The sequence below is a fragment of the Hyaloscypha bicolor genome (genome assembly GCF_002865645.1).
Source record: "Hyaloscypha bicolor E unplaced genomic scaffold K444scaffold_58, whole genome shotgun sequence".
NCBI classification, from domain to species: domain Eukaryota; kingdom Fungi; phylum Ascomycota; class Leotiomycetes; order Helotiales; family Hyaloscyphaceae; genus Hyaloscypha; species Hyaloscypha bicolor.
Window position 1 is genome coordinate 255,422 of NW_020194560.1, and position 19,735 is coordinate 275,156.

The window sequence follows — 19,735 nt, forward strand, 5'->3', positions numbered from 1 at the left end:
TGTATGGGCTGGTTAGCGAAAATTGACTACAGAGAGTCGATATCCGGAGAAAAACCCGCGAGTCATCATCAAAGCCGGAAACCAGGCAAGTACTCCAGTTGTACGTTTTGGTACCAAGATCTGATTGTCGCCAACCCAATATCGAGCTGGCAAGAGGCAAGAAAAACGTTTGATTTTTAAGTGGAGGTAGATGTACTCAAGGCAAACTGAGAGCAAAACAGGTGGCGAGATGTAAGTCATTAAATTGACCTTCAACCTTCGTCTCTCGAAGGCAAACAGGAAGGCAACGAGCTATAATCCACCTCTTTCACCGCCTTCACAAGAATAGACCATTCGAGGACCGTTGAGGAGGTCATTCGCACTGTAGTGTTGTCTCCGCATGGCTTACGGCTCGGGAGGTCCAGTGCCTTACTGCACCCTGACCTTTTCGGTGCGACAGTACGGGCATCTTTGGGCTCCGCAGTCAGGACAATGCTCGACCATGATCCCAATCTTAGCCTTGTCACATGCGCACTGTTTTGGGCCGAAATGTTAGGCACTGATTCATCAATTTGGGCATTGAGACCCGATCATTACGATTTGGCCACTCACGCAATGCCAAACATAAACATAACGCTTCCCCCTCTGTGGCGGCTACACATGGGTTAGAAATGCGGAATATAGGGATTTTGGATAAGGCATTCAAGAAGGCTTACCCGGAGAGAAGAAATTGGTTCGATGGTAGATGCTGTTGCAGCCTCATTTTCGACGTTGGGTACAGATGCATTGATACCTTCAACACCATCTTTGGGCGAGAATGAGGCTGTCGATGACAGTTCGCAATCAAGCCCGAAGCGAGCCGCGAAGCAAGCAGGGCATCTTGGATTATCCCCATAATTGATCCCAGACATGAGGAGCAGGGTTGACGTGAAATTAGGCTCACTCGGGCTCTCCTGGCTAGGAAAAAAAGAATCGACGTAATAGATCCGATTGGCTAAGTCAACTTCGCCACTCTCTCCTGTCTTCCGAACAATCAATCATTCGGGGCATCCGCGACTTATAATCACCCCCACATATCAGATACACCGTTCGGGGCCAAAAATCAGTTGAAATTTGGGCTATTGACCGCCCTCGCATGACCTGGGTATCAAATAAGGCTAACCTTTTCTTCGGGGAATACGGATGCTACTCATGGAAGGCTTGTACTTCTCACTAAGCTGGCAGGAGTCCCCTGTTTACCAACGCAGGTTTGTGGAGCAGGAGGTCTGGGTGTTACATCCAGTGCGCACTCTCAACAGCAGCAAACCGTTGAAAAAAATAGGCAAAGCCCACTCAAACGCTGTGCCCCCACACATGTCCTATCGCGTCTTGCCCAGCCCACCGGAAAATAAAAGTGGCGTCAGGCGATTACGGTAACTTCAACGTTCCTGTCGCGCAAGAAAAGAAAGAAAAGAAAAGCAATCTTAAGCTTACCTATTTCACACGGTAAAGTTGTTTACAGAGGCACAGAAGGACTTGACTTGATCAGGTATTGAATCCCTCGTTTGGCTTGTTTTGTTTACTCGCTTTGGCAAAGCGACATTGGAGAATGTACGTGCGCAAGAAACCCTTGCTAGTGCTACTGGACTCTCCCCCCACTACTGCAAAACTGTGTGGGTCCCCGCAAAACCAGCCTGGCACGGTCCAGTTGCCATACCAAAAAACCCCTGCACTTTGACCCACTGTTACATTTAACCAGGGGGGAGAGCATCTTTATGTGGTGTAACTCCGTTGGAGGTACTTATCGTTTGCTAGTCCGTGCCACAAATTTAGCGAGAACATTAATTTTGGGGGTTGGCTATGGGCCCGTCGCTTTCACAAACCACCAGTGGTGACTAGTGGAAAGTACGAAGTGTTCAAAAGATGGGGGAGTCATGCCGCGATGCTGAGCAAGATGCCAGCCGCAGCAGCAGCCAGCTTCTCAACAAAAATAAGAACGCCAATGAAGGCGGAAAGGACTGAATCGTGTCTTTGGCAGGTGCCGCGGCCCTTTGCGGATGCAGGCACGTACAGGCATTTGTCTCGAGGGCTAATGCCATTGGCCGGTGGTTTTGGAGCGGTGTGGTACTGTACCCTGCTGACAGCTGCGTTTAAGACCTCAAATGTGGGCCCAGTACGGAAGGCCGTAAGGATCAATCGTCCAAGCGAACTTTTCCACTTACGACTTATGACTTCACCCCACCAAAAATCGTTTACATACCACACCCCCTCTCCCTATACCTCTACTATTATTACTTAAAATACTACTCTCTCTTTAATTCTTATTTATATATATAGGAGAGAGGGGTAGGGGGTAAGGGGTAGGTAGGTGTCACGATAAGGTGATATTGCAGTGGTGGTAAAGAGCTTGAATTGAGCTGAAGGCTGTGTGCCGGGCTAAAAGCACTAGCTACACGCTAAGTCACGTGCAGTGGCACCACGTGACTGGTGCCACGTAACAGTAGGGGGTGGGGAGGGGGTGAGGTAAGGAGGGCGAGCTAGCAAGTGAAAAGTGAAAAGTGAGAAGTGAGAAGTAAGCTTTGAGGCACGTGACTCGCGAGGAAAAGGAAGCCCTATAAATAGGCTACTTGTATACGAGTATGTGTGACGTACTTCGTACCCGGGGAAACAGATATAAAGTCTCCACTTCCAAGCCAAACTGATTCAGGTAATACTTCTTCGAAACTGAAAGAATGATTGGTCAATTATCCCTGTTAGCGCAGAACCTGCTGGAACCAAATTAACCTCTGTTTCCCCGAGTACCATAGTATGGAGGTACAGCCCATAATGATAGTAATAGCGCTAGCAGGGTCCGAACTTTTCAACCTGGTATCACAACAATAACATATCGTAAATTTTTTTTTAAAAAAAAGTAGCACTACTATACGGTACTGTGATGGATATTTACAGTGTTTAAATAAACTTTTTATGTTTTGTGTAGCAAAAGTTATCGAGTATTGAAATCACGAGTTTTCTATTAACCCCTGCTAGCGCTATTACTATTATTATGGGCTGTACCTCCGTAAATTTTTAGTAGGGTCCCCTTGCCTTGCCCCTCCCCCCCCCCCCTCTGCCCCTATACTTATAGAGAGAGAGAGAAGAATTCAAGAGAGTAAATATTTTAAGTAGTAATAGAGGCACAGGCAGAGGGGGGCATAGTATGTGGGCGTGGTGTGTGGGCATTGCGATTTTTGGTGGGATGAGCACGGACGTGCCAAGTCATACGCAGGTACAGGCTTAGCAGGCCCTAATATTTGTCACACCGCCTTGGATTCTGCCGAGCAAAATTCGGATAGCGTATGCTACGGGGCACTTCAGCGCACCCCCCCTGCGAAGGCGGTATAACAAACATTAGGGCCTGCACCTGCGTAAGTCATAAGTCGTATGTGAAAAAGTTCGCTTGGACAATTGATCCTTACGGCTTTCCGTACCCCAGCCCTCCCTCCTCTGGACATGCTTCCCATGTCGGGAAGGTAAGCAGGGGCTGGCGGTGAACAATAAGATGTGGCTGGAAGAAGACATCCCGTCTCACTCCAGCATCCATGCCCTGTCCCGCATGAAATTGACATCACATGACCCGATTCTCTGCCCTGATCCCTGACCGATCCCTGATCGACATACCTGGGCGGTGAGCATTCAAAACACATCCGCGCTTTCTCTAGTCAGAATCAAAAAGTGTACTCCGTATCCGAATCTACGACTATACCGCTTTTTTGGAACATTGTTGGGTTATGTTATTCCCAATCTTCTTCGCCCTGCTGCCACTATCCCTGTCTTTGCGCCAAGTCAAGACTCAAGACGTTGAAATGCTATATATTTTGTTTTAAATATGATCAGGAGGGCAATTTGGGGGCTATCGCAATTGAGCGTACGATTGACATAATTACAAGATCTTAAACCCAAAGGTTTGGCCTACACTACTGCGCCTAACGGCAACCATTTCTGAGATATTGTCCCATAGTATTGTTTCCTTTTAGAAAGAAATACCGTCGAATCTTGTTGTAATTCTAGTGACTGTGATTGTGACGGCTGCCGTCCCATGGTTCCTACAGGTTGTTTTTAGCTAAGGTTACAGGCTAAGCTTCAGGCACTCGGCGTTTCAGTGGTTTTGGCCTTACTTACTTATCCACCACCACACCTCACTCTCTCCTTCTCTCCTTAGCTTTAGATTTTATAAGACAGGAAAAGAGATCTTTGTACCTATGTTCCATTGCTCCGCTCCGCCGTTACAGTGATCTCTAGCAAACGAAGGTCAGGTTTTGTATAGTAGAAATTAAGTCCAGACGATTAATAAAGGAATGATTTATGTTGAAAGCCAGCCACACCTTCTACTGAACTAGTTCTTCCTCTATGAAATATTCGAGCACTAAAGCATTTACTAGATGCCTGCCAGCGCTCCCCAGCTTTATAACTGTCTATATTCGTTGGCTTTATAGGCTATATAAGACATAACACTCATGCTTCGACTCCTTCCTCCTTTCTCTATATTCTTTTAAAAAGATAGAGAATTATAACTATTAGTAGTTAATATCTAGGTATTAAATACAATAAAAACTCGATATAACAATATTAATTTTAGTGCCTTTTTCTAATAATATACTAAAGTATTATTAAATTAAGAATCACGTGCACATATAATAAATAAGAAAGAACTAAAGATATATAAAGAACCTTTTAATTCTAATACCTTACTACTTATAAAGTATTTCCTAAAAGCTTTAAATAAGCCTGCTTTGCTTTTCTCACTTTCCTTTAGATAAACATAGCTTTTAAAGCATTAAGCTTATATATAATCTCACTTTATTTATTCTCTTATTACTTCTTATAAAGATTTACTAAATCAAGTATAGCTATTACTTTAGCTAGCTTTACTTTCCTAATCTCTTTCTCCTGCTCCTCCCGCTCTATATTAGACTAAGTATTCTCTGAATTTCCCTGAGTATAGTAATTTATAACTATCTTTAATATTATACTTTCTTTTTTTATAATTGCCTCGTTAATTAGTATAATAAATTAGCTAATAGAAAGAGAATTATTGAATTAGGTAGTGCTTTAATGATTTCCTTATCTTTTGCTTATTAAATAGCTTATTTCTTATCTAGTTTACTATAGGTATCAAGATCTCTATTAAGAAGAGGCTTTATAATAAGACTTGATTTATACTAGTAATTAGTAATTATAAAAGCTTTAATATAATTACTCTAAGTATATATTACCTAGTTAATTGTCACGATAAGGTAATGTTGTAGTGGTGATAAGGAGCTTGAATTGAGCTAAAAGCTGTGTGCTGGGCCAAAAGCACTAGCTACACGCTAAGTCACGTAACATTAATTATATAGAGAAGAATAACTATTTTATTAGAATTCTTATTTGCCTCAAATTACTTAATTATATAGTTAATCTATTACTTGTAATAATAAAGCTTAAAGGTATTAATAATGCCTTAATTTACCGATTACTAATATAATATTATATTAGAAGATAGCTATTTCACTCGTATATAAAAGAGAGCTTATTTTTTACTAACGAGATTAATACTATATTTATATTCTAAGAAGTTATTTATAACGAGAAGAATATACCAGCCTTAAATAAAATACTTGTAATTAAGCTAATAGAGGTATTTTATATAAATAGTATTAATTATTTACTTGAAATTATTATATTAGTATTATATACCTAAAAGTTAATAATTAATATATTTAAAGTATTAAGGGTTCTTCTTCTTTTTAATTAATTAAGGCTCCTATTTATTAATACCTATAATATTAATTATAAGAGTAAGAGTAATTCACTCTTTATTCTTTTTGCCCTTATTACTAGCCTTAATTACTAGTATATGATTTAGTAATATTTTCTAGTATAAACTAGTTTTATCTATATTTAAGATATTCTTAGGAGGATATATGGCTATTAGGTCTCGATTCTCTTGTATTTACTTGATATTTTCAGGGCTTTTAATATCTGCTATACTGCCTTTACTATAATAAATATATTCCTTAATATAGAAGTAATTCTTGAAGTTAATTATTTATTTATTAGATTATTTAGGCTCTAGTTACTTATAATATTAAGAGAGAAGATACTAGATTTCGTATGCCTTTTACTTGAGAGTATTACCTGTAATTATTACTTTTTGCTATTATATCTTCTATTATTATTTAAAGAATACCGATTTAAGATTAGGCTAATTAGATTAGCTCGAATATTAACTTATAAGACTTATATCTTTTCGTATATTAGTATTAAGGTAATTGAATTAAGTACTAAGACTAAAAGAAATAGTAAATTGGTTAATTTTGTAATAGAACTTGTTCTGAAATTACTTAATAAGATTAGTATATATAGCTTTAGAATGGGATTACTTATGCCTTTATAGTACTCGGTAATTAGCTTTTATTATACCTCTTTGTCTTTTTTTAGGCTATTTAGAATTAAGGGGCTATAATTTAATAAGATTAATAGCTTGAGAGATACTAGAGAGCCCTGAAGTATTAATAAATTAATTCATTTTTAGGCTAAAGTAGAACGATATACTATTAAAAATTAAGGGTTAGAACCGAAAAACCTTATAATAATAAGACCAAGGATATTATAAGCCTAAGGCTAAAAAAGTACGAGATCTTAGGCCGTATTATATTACTAAGGATATTATTATATCGGGGATTACTATAGCGAGGTTCTGCTATATTCCTTTTAACTAAATTAGCTAAACTATTTAGTAGTTAAAATTGGGCGGAAAGTTAGTAATTAAAGGTTTAGAGTAATACTATAATAATAAAGAACCTTTAAAAAGCACAGGTACTTTATTATTCGACTTATTAAAAAACAAGGGTTAGTAAGTAATGTGGTACTAGATATAAGGCTTTAGTAAAATCCCACTAGTATTTCTCTTTTCTAAAGTTAAAGACAAGTATAGAAACTAAATAAACTCTTATGGAACTAGTTTTCGGAATTTGTTAATAAATGAGATATATTTATAGCTAGATTATAAAGATTATCTTGCTTCTTTAATATATTTGTAAAGTTCATAAACTATGAGAGGAGTCGGTGCCTGCTTAATATTAAGATATCTAGCGCCTTTACTGCTTGAAAACTACCTTCCATATTTCCTATTAAAGGGAAAAGCACGTGGAGACATAACATAAACAATAAATCGAACAAGTATAACCATGACTCAAAGAGGCATCGTGAGAGTGAAGTGTGTATTGAGTTGCTAAGGTTGTCCTTCGTTAGAAGAAAGAAGACTAAATACAAAAGGGAGTAGGGAGCTAGGATATCACGAGTGAACACGTGAGTAGCCGAAAGTCAGCTCGATCCCCACCACACTATTCTAAACTTCAATATTCCAGTCCTTCAACTTTCATTACAACCGAAAATATTCCCCCCTGAATCTCGTTCCTCTCGCAACCGCGATCGTGGATTTAGATATACTCATAACATAATGTGGCGCTTCGTGTATACATCACATCTCGAATTGGTGTCGGGAGAGCCAAGGGTAGAGTAATTTAGCTGGTAGTCCAAGGTGACATTCACAAACGGTTCCCAGACGTCGTGTACCCAGAGATATCCCTGACGCGAGCTTCCAGGCCAATGTTTTGCCAAAATGCCCAGACACGATCAAGGTTTGCGTGGTGGAGATAGGAGAGCGGATCTATGTTGGAGTTACTGCCTCGTCATATACGTATGCATATGTTTCAGTAAGAAGTGTATCTAGATATACCCCCGGGACTTGAGAAGACGTTACCCATCTCTCCGCTTATCATTCCATGTCCAGAGCCATGAATTTTGTTTGGTGGAGGTCTGAAAACGCCCCCAGCCTCCTGGCGGAACGCCTCAAAGTTGGACTGCTTGGTAGTGTTCGCAACCTGCGTCACTTTTCCCCAGCGGGCAGAGTTGTTGTTGAAGTTTCGCCTAATACAATGGTTGGTAACGGAACTTCCAGGTCCGACAGAGAGGTTGTAACTGATAAAGGGTCCGTCCTGGATGCATCCGCCGCCAGAGTTGGTCGGCGTTGAGTTGCCGAAGAAGCCTGTCCAGTTGAAGATACATGCTCCATTCCCACCAAACCCGTACACAGAATCAAAAATTGGGGACTCGGCGAAGCTGTCATTCATCAGAGCTTTGCTTATTTCCGGAGGGTGAGGTACTCACGATGCTCCATTATCTATGTCTAAGGACCAGTTCCAATACGGCTGCGCACTACTGTAGCCGCAATTTTCCGGCAATGTCTTCTCGTAGAAATGAAGGAATCCTCGGTAAAAGTACAGAAATTGGTCCTAGCAGAATAATGATGATGCTGTAGACTAGTATATATGGGACAAAATAACCTATAACCCAATGAATACGATATGAGAGAGCAACATGCAAAGCCTGAAAATCATCAGAGCGAGATTTAATGCCATTGAACGGTGTAATGGAAGGGAGTTCCATCATACATAACACAGCATCTAAGTATTCTAGTTGTAGCAGCGAGCTCATGCATCTCCTACATTCATATATGAGCGAACAGATTGGGCGGGATGGGGTCTTTTGAAGTACCATTCTCGTTGCTGAAAAAGTGATTCACAAGTGTCTGATAGTATAGATTCCGCGAGATCATTTGAGCGTACAGGGTTTCCGAGGTTGGTTGCAATACTGAAACCGATGGCGCTGGCAAGTTGGACTAAAATCTGATGAGCGAGCTGCATCTTTGACTTTGTAAGCCGTGTATATTATGCATGCAAGAGGTCAAATTTTCAGTCCCATGCCGGAATAACTCCAATCGTTTATATTTTACTAAATCCTGGCCCAGAACCCCGCTGGGGTTACGTCTGCGCACTGCATCCGACTAGGATATCCCTGCAATTAACGAAAAATCAGCGGAGTTCACTCGATGAGGACTAGTTAAGGCGGGCCCCGGCCCGGCCCGCTGCGGCTACCAGTACAGTACCCGTACTGTACTGGTACTGTACTTACCTGCTCCGAAGTCAAACGATTTACCTTGTACTCCCCCGCCCCCTGAATAAATGTTAGCCTGCGGGTTCAAAAGATTTTCTTCGGTTTGTTTTCGAGAAGATTCCAGCTTTCTGATTAGCTGGAACACACCCTTGTTTGCCACCCTCACGCTCGCAAATATTTAGGGGAGGGGATAGCAATACAACGCCCTTAAATCCGCAACCCTTATACGCACTCAATTTGTGGCCCACAACCGGGCTGTGTGGCCCCGGCTCCAGCTGGCTTGCATCAGGTGTCTGTGTGAGCGGTTGGTGGTTGGCAATGTGGAGACGTGAGATATTTGACTTCCTAAACGAGACTAGCTCACCCAACCACCCCTTTTAGCCTCCAGAAACCTCCTTCGTAGATTCTAGCTACACACACACTCAATGATACGATAATTCCTGTTCTAAACCTTCTTCTTGTCGGCCGCTAAACCTCAACCTAATAATAGGTGCAACATAGCCACCCTGCTAACTGCAGTCAGCCTCCCAATTTTGCAGAGGGACGGGAGAATTGCACGACGTTTTTTCTCTCTCATTTAAAAGCGAGGCGCTAATTCGGAAGAATTTAGGTCCGTTAGGCTACAGCCCACCAAGCCCAGCTGTTAAAGACGTTTCAATGAGAGTCTAGTCGAGAATTTTACATTGTCCCTCAGAGACACTTCTCGGAAGTATATCCTGGACGCGCCCTACTGATCGCGTACTCGGAGGAGCTTGGTCGGTAGCGTGGCGTTTTCAAGTGACACAGAAAATCTAGGCGGTGGAATTGCTCAATCAGCCGACAAGGCTCTAACCCGATCAGGTATTTACATGCAATTTTAGCTCCTTCGTCAAATTTCCACTCATCATGGCTGCCACTTTTCCTTTATCTGGTCTTCGACTCACTTCAGTCTCTTTGACAACTTTATTAGGATTCATATTCTAAGTCTCAAATGCTCTGCGATACTTGTCTGGCCATATTCGCTGTACCTCGAAAGCTCAGTTACGGGCCTAGGTTCAAAGTGGCTCGTTGCGCCTGAACCGAGAGGGGATGACTGGTCTGATACTTCAAAATATATGAGTGACGTGGACAAAGCCCCCATGCCCGATCTTACTCACCTACTCGGAACGGAAGCAGAAAAGCTTTTCACCAAAACAGCAGTCTTCTGGATGATCATCGACTTTTACTGCCCAGGGCCTCCCATCATCATACCACTCGATATAGTGAGAGGTCAGTACGAACTCGTGTTCTTGTATCCCTCTATGCGTTAACACTCGGTGGCAGATGGTCTCGAAGATTTGGCCGAGGTCAATCTACACCAGCAAGCTTTTACAGGTTCAACAGAAAACCTCCAACTTGCATGCGCTTGGCTAAAAAATTGCTTTGAAAATCATGAGCAATGCAGTCCCAATTCTGACGACGAAAGTTGGTTACCCACCCGCTTGCTTTATGTGGGCATTGTTTATACTCAATCTCTGAGCAATAACGTCCCATATGCTGCACTCAGCCACCGCTGGGGAACAAACAAAGATTTTGTCCTCACTTCGGCCTAACTGCGAAGTTACGAAATCGAAATTCGTATATCTAACGTTTCCGCAACACTACAGGATGTGTTCAATGCTACACGAAACATTGGGCTTCAGTATCTCTGGGTAGATTGTCATTGCATTATACAAGATGACTAGGATGATCGGCTGCGAGAGTCGGCTACGATGTCAAAAGTCTATGGACTGTCTACTTGCACGATCGCGGCGACCCTTGGTGGAAATGGTGACGATGGCTGCTTCGCCCTTCGAAATCAATTCAGAGCCCGGCCTTGCAAGGTTCCGAACCCGTTCGACAAGGATTCCGGACTAGCATTCTATACACGCTCGCAGTATCTTGGTGAAATTTACAAGCGGGAGGTCAAGGAATCTCCTTGGTGCAGTCGCGGATGAGTCTTTCAGGAACGCACTCTGTCCCCACGCTTGTTGATATTTGGAAAGACGCAGATGTTGTGGCTTGTCGGAAACTTCGAGCAGCGGAGACTTGGCCGTGTGGAGCAAAGAGTGAAGATTACATTGACCGTTTTGAGTCTTTCGAAGTCGACAAATATCGGCTTCAAACTCTTTTAGACCGAGATCGAATCATTTCACCCTGGGACACGACTTGGTATACTTTTGTTCAGTATTATACCAAGTCGCATTTGACAAAGATGTCAGATAGATTGATTGCTTTGCAAGGGCTGGCTTCGCAAATTGCTTCTGTGACAGATGATACTGCGCCGGTCTATGGATTGGCCAAACCTTGCCTCTGTCACTGCTGTGAAGCTCGTCATCTCCAAAAACCCAAAGCCCAAAGGAGTACAGGGCGCCGACATGGCCTTGGGCTTCAATAGATGTGCCAATAAAATTCAAACACATCAACCGTCAGCTGCGAACCACCACCGTGATCATGATCGATCTCCAGGGAACTGAGGATCTACCATACCATCAAAGACATATTTCCGGGGCTCTACTGGCAAATCTGACGCTTTCAGGAAGGTTGACGCCGGTGAGGCTGGTATCTATGAGCAGAATGTGTCCGTTAAGACTGCTAAGGGCAACCTCAACGGTCCACTCGAAAAATTCATCCACTGCCCTGTTGAGGTATAACTTTATACGGGGGTTTATGCGGTGGTGTGATGTCATTTTCCTGCTGGCCTGGGAAAATTTCAGGCCCGGCGCCGCTGTTTCGTTTGGAACCAAGGTGGCCTGTGTGTTCGGTGGGCACTTACTCGTCACCATCCTACTCCTGGCCAAAGCCCCTCTCAGCATGCTCCTGGCTGCATTCATTCTCGGGATTGCCGCGGTTACTTTGTTATTTCTGATAGTCCCGAGAAGGCGCTGCCCAAATCCTCACGGTCCAATCGAGAACCGGTTTCCGAGGGCATTTACTTCCCCTGTCGATTCTCCTTCTGGACCGGCTGCTCCTCCCCCGGTGGGTCCTCTCTATGCAGATTGCACAGGCGATACTCCATTACGCTTTTGCGACCTTGACGCATTCTTTTTACCAATCCTGAAGAGGAAAAGAGGCGGGTATGAAGGCCTGATATTGAAACCGGCTGTGATGGCAGACAGATATTATGAGCGGGTCGAAACCTTTACCCAACCCAATCCCCCGGTGATGAAGATGTTGGAGTCTGCTCCTCAAGTGTCGTTTATCTTGACTTAAAATTGATGCGTAAATCTCAGCGCATGATCTTGATTAGCAATCGAGATCTGCAGAATATTCTTTGTTACAAAATTTCTACCTTTCTAGTTCTCCAAATCAAAGGCTGTTGTGAGTGACTAGTAGAAATGAACTTGTTCTCCTGCGCTTCTTCTCGGATCTGAGAGTTTGCAGGTCACACTGCAAGCGGATTACCTCTCAGCGAGTAGAGAGATGAGAAGCTTTATAAAGAGGACTACAGGAATCTTAGGACATTTCACCTCTCATTTCGTTAACTGGATTGCCTCGTTTCTCTCTCTTCATTCTAGAAACATAAACCTTCAACTTCCTTATAGTCTCCACGATTGCTTATACCTTGAAATCTAAGCTACGGTTGCTTTTAATAAAATAATGCAAGACATTTACAGGCCCTTCTCACTCGTTGAAGCTTGCGCCTTTCAAATCCGGTGTGATTTCGTAATAAATATCTCTATAAGACTGGCATATGGTGTATGTGAACGGTGTATGGTGGTGGCAGGACGGGCCCTTAGATAGATCACCGCGATCGCCAACATGCAGCCACTGAACTCGCCCCTGAGCGAGGACCCTGTAACAATCTGCTGAAGCGAGCCACTCAAGAAGCCTCCCGAGGTAAGCCACAAGCTGTATTTCAACCTCGCCCAACAAACGCACCGCTCAATCTCTGTTTTGACTTGAAAGCGAGTTCTTCGTTGCACGAAATTCTGGCGCCTTTCTCACCCAAGCGTGTCTAGATCTTTGCTCGACGGTCTCGCGAATAGGTCCCTAGGGCGACACGCCGTCAAGCCAAACCCTAGGCCGAACATCTTCCAGCTCGGAGATACCCCTCAATCAGCAGACATAACGCTTTGCGTCCTGCCTCTACGCCTGCTTTAAGTACTCTAGCATATTTTTCAAGATGGGTTATACCGAAAACTGCTGCCAGCTTTGCGCCGTCTCCATCAACGTCGCTCGAATGCGTACCAAGAACGAACCCCCATCAGAAGGCTGGGGTTATTCTGGCGGAGCATATTATTCTGGAGATTCGGAACTGTCTCAATGCACTGTGTTCCCAGAGCAGAGTGGTTGCGAACATGTGAAGGACGGAGACGAGCTGTGGAGTCCCTGGGAGCATTTCCCCGGACGGCACTGTACTTTTACCGGAGGGTATAACGGATGGAAGATTGGGGCCGACGAGATGAAGGTAAGTGTTATGGGCTTCTCGAATGTATGATTCCGGAATGCTCAATTGTCCGGGACTCGTTGTGATGGCTCAAGCATTGCTGAATCGTGCAGGGAATGAACCTCCCCAGGTATATCGTTAGAAAGCCGCCAAATGCAAAACCTGAAAAGGACGACGAAGACTATGAGAGGGTCAGCGACTTCTTCGTCTCATCGCAGACAACAAATCCGCCGGATGATTTTGAGCCCGGAGAATTGGCTTACGTCCGGTACGGAGTCCATACTTTTGAACCGGTGAATTATGAAAGAACTGCAGGGGTCGTTTTCCAGGGAGGCGAATGGTGGGGCATCCCAGCCCATGACGCGTGCTGGAAAATCTTTGAGCGTATTTCGAAAATGAGAACAGGTGAGGTGGACCTTGAAGGCTTCGTGGCATTGTGGGCTGTGAGTAGTTAGGCTGTTCTTTGAGAGATAAGTCGCTGATGTTTCATGACAGAGAGAAGCTTGCGGTGAATGTGGATTTCAGAACTTGAAACAAGAACAAGTTATCTGGAAGTGTCGGCAGCAATGGTGGGCCCACGAGCCAGGCACCGAGGTAATTTGTCTCGTATTCAGAAGTCTTGAGTGAGGCTGAACAGTGTCTAGTATCTTGCAGCGAATCCTCATGATATTCCTGGATTAATTCTCGCATTGCAACAAATACCACATGATCAACACCTTCCCGAATGCGTCTTTCCACTCTGGGCCATCGACGAACGACTCCCTTCGGCCGATACTTTCTCTGTGCTTCCAACAGAGCTGAAGGATATGGTTCTCTCACATCTCTCCTCCAAAGATATCGGTAATCTCAGATTAGCATCTCGGACTTTCCGACAATTGCCAAACCGTCTCTTCTTCCGCTTGGTTCAGGATGAACTGCCATGGTTCTGGGAGATAGACGAGCTGAGAGCTGCGTGTGCTGAGTATTGTGAACGGCTGTACAACATGCAGAACCCGCTGCTAAGCCAACTTCTTAGTGTTCACGCCGTGAGGGAGAGAAAGCTCCTGGAGAGAGATATGAATTGGCTCGAGGTATACAAGAAACTTTGTTTGTTGAAGAAAGCGATGCTGGGGGTGAGAAATAGAGCGAGGATTTGGACCGTTGTGGAGGAAGTAGTTGCGAGAATTGCTCGCCTGAGAGAGAAAGGATGGTCTCAGGTCGAGCCTACGAACGAAGAGCGAGAGAGCGGTCTCGTGAACAATGGGCCTTATTGTCCACGATGCAACCCTGAACAGATTGAAGGGAGGAGGTCATGATGCCGGAAATGATCCCGTGGAAGTGACTAGGCGCTTCTTTGACAAAAGAGAGGGGAACAGGCCAAGGAAAATAAAATAATACTCGAAAAAGCATTCAAGGTACAAAAGTTGCCTATCTTAGTATATATACGGGTTTGTCTCAAAAGACGAAGTGTCGGTGGTGATGGGAAGAAGGGACTTCAAGCCTGGATTCTGAGGCCGCCATGGCGACTGACCAGATTCGACAAATTGATAGCTCTCCATCCCACGAAACCTCCACATCTCCCTCAGAACCCCTCGCAAACTCCACAACCATGGCGCCCTCAATGTCCCTCCTCTCCGTGAACGCGATCCTAATCCTCAACTCGGACGACGGATCCCGCGTCTTCGCAAAATACTACAGCACACCGCACCACGCGACGAACACACAATCAAGTATGCCCCTCCTTTCCTCACCGTCCCTTCCCCTCTCTCCCCTCACAACCCCTTGTATCCTTTACTAACAATCACCCCCAGACGCACCGACAGCACAAACCCCCTACCCAGACGTAAAATCCCAAAAAGCCTTCGAAAAAGGGCTCGTCGAGAAGACTGCCAAGCAAACCGCCGACATCATCCTCTACGACAACAGGATCGTGCTGTACAAGAGCGAGAGCGATGTCATGATGTACGTCGTCGGCGGCGTGGACGAGAATGAGATTATGCTGTACAATGTCATTTTGGCATTAAGAGACTCATTGCATTTGCTATTCAAGTACGCTCCCATCACCTCTAGGTGTGCCCACACCTCCTTGCTCCAAAATCAGTGCTGACCAAATGGTGGAATAGGCAGTCAGTCGATAAACGAACGATTATCGAGAACTATGATTTGGTCTCTCTGGCGATTGACGAGATTGTCGATGATGGGATAATTCTCGAGACGGACCCGACGATCATCGTGCAGAGGGTTAGCAAGGCGCCGACGCAGGATGTGACGCAGTTGAAGGGCATTGATTTGAGTGAGCAGGGCATGAACAACCTGGCGCAGTTCGGGAAGGCGAAGTTGGGGGATTGGTTGAGGCAGGGATTGTGATGGGTCTGAATTCGGGGAGAAGAATGGAAGGCTAGGAATTACAATGGGAATATGGGAGGATTATGTTGTGGGTGTAAATGGAGAGGTGTGCTGCACTGAGAGCGAAGGGCATCCCGTATCAAAAGGTTCGGAGTAGACTTGGAGTTTAGGGCACAGCATTTCCAGGCGTGGAAAGCAGATCTGAATTTATTTGATTCAAAAGCAGATGCAAGACTCTCTATTTCTAAGACGTGGCGGTTTCTACTCTATCACTGCTCAATGACGGTAGCTGCTTTGCGGAGTCTGTTCATGACTGCAGCAGCAATGTCCGCCTTATCTTCTATGCCTTCCACATAAATGATATCCACGCCCCGCTGATCCAATTCCCTGAGGGCAGAGAAGAGGCTATGTGCGATATCCGTGGTCTTAGAGCCCAGGGAGATCTCGATGAGGTCTGCGATATGCTCATCGCTATATTCTGGCTCGTAGTCGATGTCGGCGCCTTCGTTCTGATGTGGAGGCCTGTGTGGATGTGCTGTATTCTCGGGTTTTGCCATCGGCGCGTCTTTCCACCAGTTGCTCGATCCCTGAGTGGCCTCGGGGAGTGCTCTTCCTTTCCAGAGTTCCCCTCCTCGCATGGCAAACGAGTTGGACGTCTCCAACTCCTCCCGGCGCCCAACATGCAGGCAGCCATCGTTGCCATTTCGACTCCACTTCGCAAGATGGAATCCTGCAAAAGGAAGCCAATGTTTCGTGGTCACGATCCCAACGTTGATTGGCCACTCGGAATTCTCGAGTCCAAGATAGGATATCTTTTCCTCCTTAGCTTTAACCAGTTTCCAAGCCTCGAGCGGGATGCCCCATTTCATTCCTCGTCCAGCCTGGGTATCTCGTTGAGAAGCAGCTTCGAAGAGGACAACCTTGGCTTTGGGACTATAGTGCTTGTATTTCATCCCAGGAGCTCTTGGTGTGTTTAATCCCAATTCGCTGTGGTCCTTATAGCCCTTCACAACACCAGACCAGCCCTCACATTCTCGGATACGATTGATACTGACACCACCCGGCCGAAGTACAACAGGTGGGTCACACAACCCGTCTACCACAGTGCTCTCAACCCCAACTTGACAAGCTCCACCATCCAGTATAATCTCAATCTTGCCTTCCAAATCATGCTTGACGTGTTCGGCTGTGGTGGGGGACGGCTTCGTGGAGGCATTTGCAGAGGGAGCAGCGAGTGGAACCCCAGCAAGGCGTATGAGTGATAGCGCCAGAGGAGAGTCTGTCATACGAGCACCGAAGGTGGGGAGTCCAGCAGTGACCTCTGGTGCCAACTTGCTTGGTTGTGGATTTGGGAGCAGAATCGTTAGCGGCCCAGGCCAGAATTCCTTGATCAATGGCGTGTAAATGGCGGGTATCGGATCCGTAGACTCAACATTGCCGTTTACCTGCCCAGAGGGCTTCACCAAACTCCGGAGCATAGTGAGGTCGCAGACGTGAATGATGAGTGGATTGTCTGAGGGTCGACCCTTTGCCTTGTAGATCCCCTTCACAGCATCACTCCTTGTAGCATCTGCACCCAAGCCGTACACCGTTTCTGTAGGAAACCCAACTGGTATGTTGCTCTTTCGAAGATGTAGAGCAGCTTCTCGAAGGGGTTCGAGGCTAGATTGATCTCCAGGGAGCTCCCAAGTTTCCAATGTCTGTCGGTCTTTGAAATTTCCCAGGTCGTTGGTATTAACGGGAAGGATGCGAGTCCTCAGGAGATTGCCGTTGGTCTGACTCAACGCCATCTTGAAGAATTTCTGCAGTTGTCCTGCCAGATGTCCTGCTACCCTTTGACGGGATTGATCAGCCAGTTCGAAGAAAAGCAACCCTCTATCGCGGTATCCTGCGACTTCTGCGTTTGAATGAACCGAGAAATGGTGTTTGGAACGCCTTTGACATTCTTATGCTTTCAAGATGAGAGTGTGGTTCCTTATTGCAACATTGATGGTGGTTGGTGGCCGATAGATAGTGGTTTTGTGTCCCTGAGATCTTTGTGATGCTGCGAGGTTGTGATGACTCAAGGGGGTACGAGTAAAGAAAGAAAGAAAAATTGACAGGGCTACGAATTTAGCGCGAGGCTGGCACTCGCTTAGCTTCCAACCTCCACTGAACTTCATCTCTTCTTCGTCATCCTTGAAGTGCTAACAAAACCCCCTTTGAAAGTTGTACAATTCGAATCATTCCATTCCAGATGAAGCCCCTCGATTTTGTGTTCATTGGATGCTATAACCTAGATACTCGCTCAGTGAAGGCGCCATTTTGGGGACAAGTGTGGTTTAGAACCCCTCACCTGCAGATAGACAAGGTGCCGTCTTCCGCCTCGATAGAGGATGAGTGCGAGTGCTTCCCTAAGTCTTTCATGTTCAATTAATTTCCTCTCTGTTGTTTGAAGGCCAACAAAGGAGCTAAACTACTCTCAAATCATTTGAAGAGCTGTGGTGTCAGTCGGCAGAAATTTAGTGGCAATCAACTGCTGTACCATCTGCAGGGAGTTAGGGGGTGGTGACTTGTTGTTTGCGTTCTGCTGGTACGATGCAGTCTGCATCAAGCAGAGAGACAAAATCGGGAAGTCTGTCTTATTCTTACAGCCTCAAATCAGTAAGCAGTCGATATTTTACACTCTTCCAGCGGGAGTCTGTGACCGCTGACACTACGGGTGAGCCCGAAATTACAGCACAGTCTCCTCAGATTGCCGCATATTTGGTGCAATTGATCTGGCACGCGATGACACACTCTTCAATGCAATCTGGCTGTCATTACTCAAATCCCACCTCACGGGAGGTTTTCCGACTTCACGTCGGCCACCAACACATCTTTCGGCTACAGAAGTAAGTTTTCTTAGAATATGCAAGTTCAGGCGTCTGTTCGAAGTTTTGATAAGTGATCTTGACATGGATAAAAAATATTGGTTATTTTCATTCGTTCTCGTGGTCCTCTTAATGGGCTCTCGCGCAAGTCCCTTTGCATCTTCAAATCCCACTCCTTTTCTCCATTCCTGTTTGTTCCTATATACTAGAGTACATTTCTCACCTACTATAACCTTAAGAGTCATGGTTCTGAATTGTAGAATAATCGCTGCTCCTCTAGCCAATCGTGGGTTTTTAGGGCGGCCCCACGATCGCCAATTTCATCCGCTGCTGTCATAACTGAAGTGCCCCAATCAAAATTAACATATTCTGTGTAGTCCTGATCAAAAGACGCAAGGGCATGGTCTTCCGGTAAATTCCCTTCATCATCTTCTATCTCAAGCAACGATCTATTGGTCTCCGCTAGAAAGCGCACTACCTCAAATCGACCTTCTTCCAGACGGGTTGGGAGTTCATAAAAGCCAGCAGCAGCTAGGTGCAGGGCTGTCCGGCCATGTCTGTCTTGAGCTGATATATCTGAGCCAAGTTCCAGCAGCAATTTGACCATTTCGACGTCTCCGACCTCAGCAGCAACTAACAACGGAGTCTTCCCTTCAGTATCCGAGGTCGAAAGGGACATCCCCCTCAAAAGGAGCTTGTAGACAAGATCGTACTGCTGTGAAGAAGCAGCCATGTGGATCTCCGATGTTTCCTTCTCAGTGGGGAGCGGGGGCTCATGGATATCATAAGCACCAGTTTCGAGAAGTATTTCAACGACACCATGTAGGTTACACATGATAGCACACACTAGTGGTGTTAGAGACTCTGTGTTCCTGTCTCTGCCCACCGCTCCTCGATCTAATAAGTATCCACAGATTATCTCTCTGTTTTTCTCGGAGATAATGGGGTACTGGATTTTGCCGTAACCCGCCGCATAGTGTAACGGAGAAGCTCTTTTGTTGTCTTTGATTTCTGCATCTGATCCATTATCTAATAATAACTCTGTCATCTCAAAGTTCTCCGTGACAACTGCCCAATGCAAGGGCGTGAAACCAACGGCATCTTGTAGCTTGACATCGGATTTCGCTGCAAGCAATAATGTCGCCACGTTGAGGTCGCCATTCTGCGAGGCATAATGCAGAGGTGTCTTTCCGTAATGTCGCTCTCTCGTGGGAATGAGATTGCGAAATGGTGG

The 19,735-nt window shown here is 45.1% G+C and overlaps 7 protein-coding genes across 7 annotated transcripts; 3 read left to right on the forward strand and 4 right to left on the reverse strand.

Moving 5' to 3' along the window:
- Positions 1-77: 77 nt before the first annotated feature.
- Positions 78-1,017, reverse strand: K444DRAFT_386944 (uncharacterized protein). The gene is made up of 3 exons (XM_024872402.1): positions 696-1,017; positions 592-633; positions 78-513 (listed from the first exon to the last, which is right to left on the reverse strand). The coding sequence occupies exons 1-3, from the start codon at positions 872-874 to the stop codon at positions 252-254; spliced, it is 483 nt and encodes a 160-aa protein (XP_024737543.1). The 5' UTR covers positions 875-1,017; the 3' UTR covers positions 78-251.
- A 6,220-nt stretch (positions 1,018-7,237) lies between these two features.
- On the reverse strand, positions 7,238-8,484 carry K444DRAFT_720954 (Di-copper centre-containing protein). The gene is made up of 4 exons (XM_024888501.1): positions 8,320-8,484; positions 8,152-8,276; positions 7,721-8,103; positions 7,238-7,651 (listed from the first exon to the last, which is right to left on the reverse strand). The coding sequence occupies exons 1-4, from the start codon at positions 8,476-8,478 to the stop codon at positions 7,530-7,532; spliced, it is 789 nt and encodes a 262-aa protein (XP_024737544.1). The 5' UTR covers positions 8,479-8,484; the 3' UTR covers positions 7,238-7,529.
- Positions 8,485-10,948: 2,464 nt separating this feature from the next.
- On the forward strand, positions 10,949-12,237 carry K444DRAFT_387024 (uncharacterized protein). The gene has a single exon (XM_024872403.1). The coding sequence runs from the start codon at positions 11,389-11,391 to the stop codon at positions 12,145-12,147; it is 759 nt and encodes a 252-aa protein (XP_024737545.1). The 5' UTR covers positions 10,949-11,388; the 3' UTR covers positions 12,148-12,237.
- Positions 12,238-12,824: 587 nt separating this feature from the next.
- K444DRAFT_612375 (uncharacterized protein) lies at positions 12,825-14,783 on the forward strand. The gene is made up of 4 exons (XM_024880121.1): positions 12,825-13,369; positions 13,438-13,767; positions 13,820-13,918; positions 13,969-14,783. The coding sequence occupies exons 1-4, from the start codon at positions 13,061-13,063 to the stop codon at positions 14,617-14,619; spliced, it is 1,389 nt and encodes a 462-aa protein (XP_024737546.1). The 5' UTR covers positions 12,825-13,060; the 3' UTR covers positions 14,620-14,783.
- A 129-nt stretch (positions 14,784-14,912) lies between these two features.
- K444DRAFT_642898 (coatomer subunit zeta) lies at positions 14,913-15,670 on the forward strand (the record flags this gene model as incomplete). The annotated part of the gene is made up of 3 exons (XM_024884789.1): positions 14,913-15,033; positions 15,115-15,352; positions 15,427-15,670. 3 exons carry the CDS (start codon positions 14,913-14,915, stop codon positions 15,668-15,670), a joined length of 603 nt encoding a protein of 200 aa, XP_024737547.1.
- Positions 15,671-15,918: 248 nt separating this feature from the next.
- Positions 15,919-17,439, reverse strand: K444DRAFT_642899 (translation factor; the record flags this gene model as incomplete). Its single annotated transcript, XM_024884790.1, has 2 exons — positions 15,919-16,120; positions 16,295-17,439. The coding sequence occupies 2 exons, from the start codon at positions 17,437-17,439 to the stop codon at positions 15,919-15,921; spliced, it is 1,347 nt and encodes a 448-aa protein (XP_024737548.1).
- A 1,588-nt stretch (positions 17,440-19,027) lies between these two features.
- On the reverse strand, positions 19,028-19,690 carry K444DRAFT_514084 (ankyrin repeat protein; the record flags this gene model as incomplete). Its single annotated transcript, XM_024873532.1, has 2 exons — positions 19,028-19,134; positions 19,468-19,690. Coding segments are annotated over 2 exons (330 nt in total), but the record flags the coding sequence as incomplete, so codon positions are not given.
- Between the last annotated feature and the right edge of the window lie 45 nt (positions 19,691-19,735).

Coding starts and splice junctions, on each gene's coding strand:
- K444DRAFT_387024 (XM_024872403.1), top strand. CDS start 11,389: ATGATCGATCTCCAGGGAACTGAGGATCTACCATACCATCAAAGACAT.
- K444DRAFT_720954 (XM_024888501.1), bottom strand. CDS start 8,478: ATGAGCTCGCTGCTACAACTAGAATACTTAGATGCTGTGTTATGTATG. Junction 8,104..8,151: donor GACATAGATAATGGAGCATC/GTGAGTACCTCA, acceptor GATGAATGACAG/CTTCGCCGAGTCCCCAATTT. Junction 7,652..7,720: donor CGTCTTCTCAAGTCCCGGGG/GTATATCTAGAT, acceptor ACTCCAACATAG/ATCCGCTCTCCTATCTCCAC.
- K444DRAFT_612375 (XM_024880121.1), top strand. CDS start 13,061: ATGGGTTATACCGAAAACTGCTGCCAGCTTTGCGCCGTCTCCATCAAC. Junction 13,370..13,437: donor GTGTTATGGGCTTCTCGAAT/GTATGATTCCGG, acceptor TGAATCGTGCAG/GGAATGAACCTCCCCAGGTA. Junction 13,768..13,819: donor GCTTCGTGGCATTGTGGGCT/GTGAGTAGTTAG, acceptor GTTTCATGACAG/AGAGAAGCTTGCGGTGAATG.
- K444DRAFT_386944 (XM_024872402.1), bottom strand. CDS start 874: ATGGGGATAATCCAAGATGCCCTGCTTGCTTCGCGGCTCGCTTCGGGC. Junction 634..695: donor AACCAATTTCTTCTCTCCGG/GTAAGCCTTCTT, acceptor ACCCATGTGTAG/CCGCCACAGAGGGGGAAGCG. Junction 514..591: donor ATGTTTATGTTTGGCATTGC/GTGAGTGGCCAA, acceptor GGCCCAAAACAG/TGCGCATGTGACAAGGCTAA.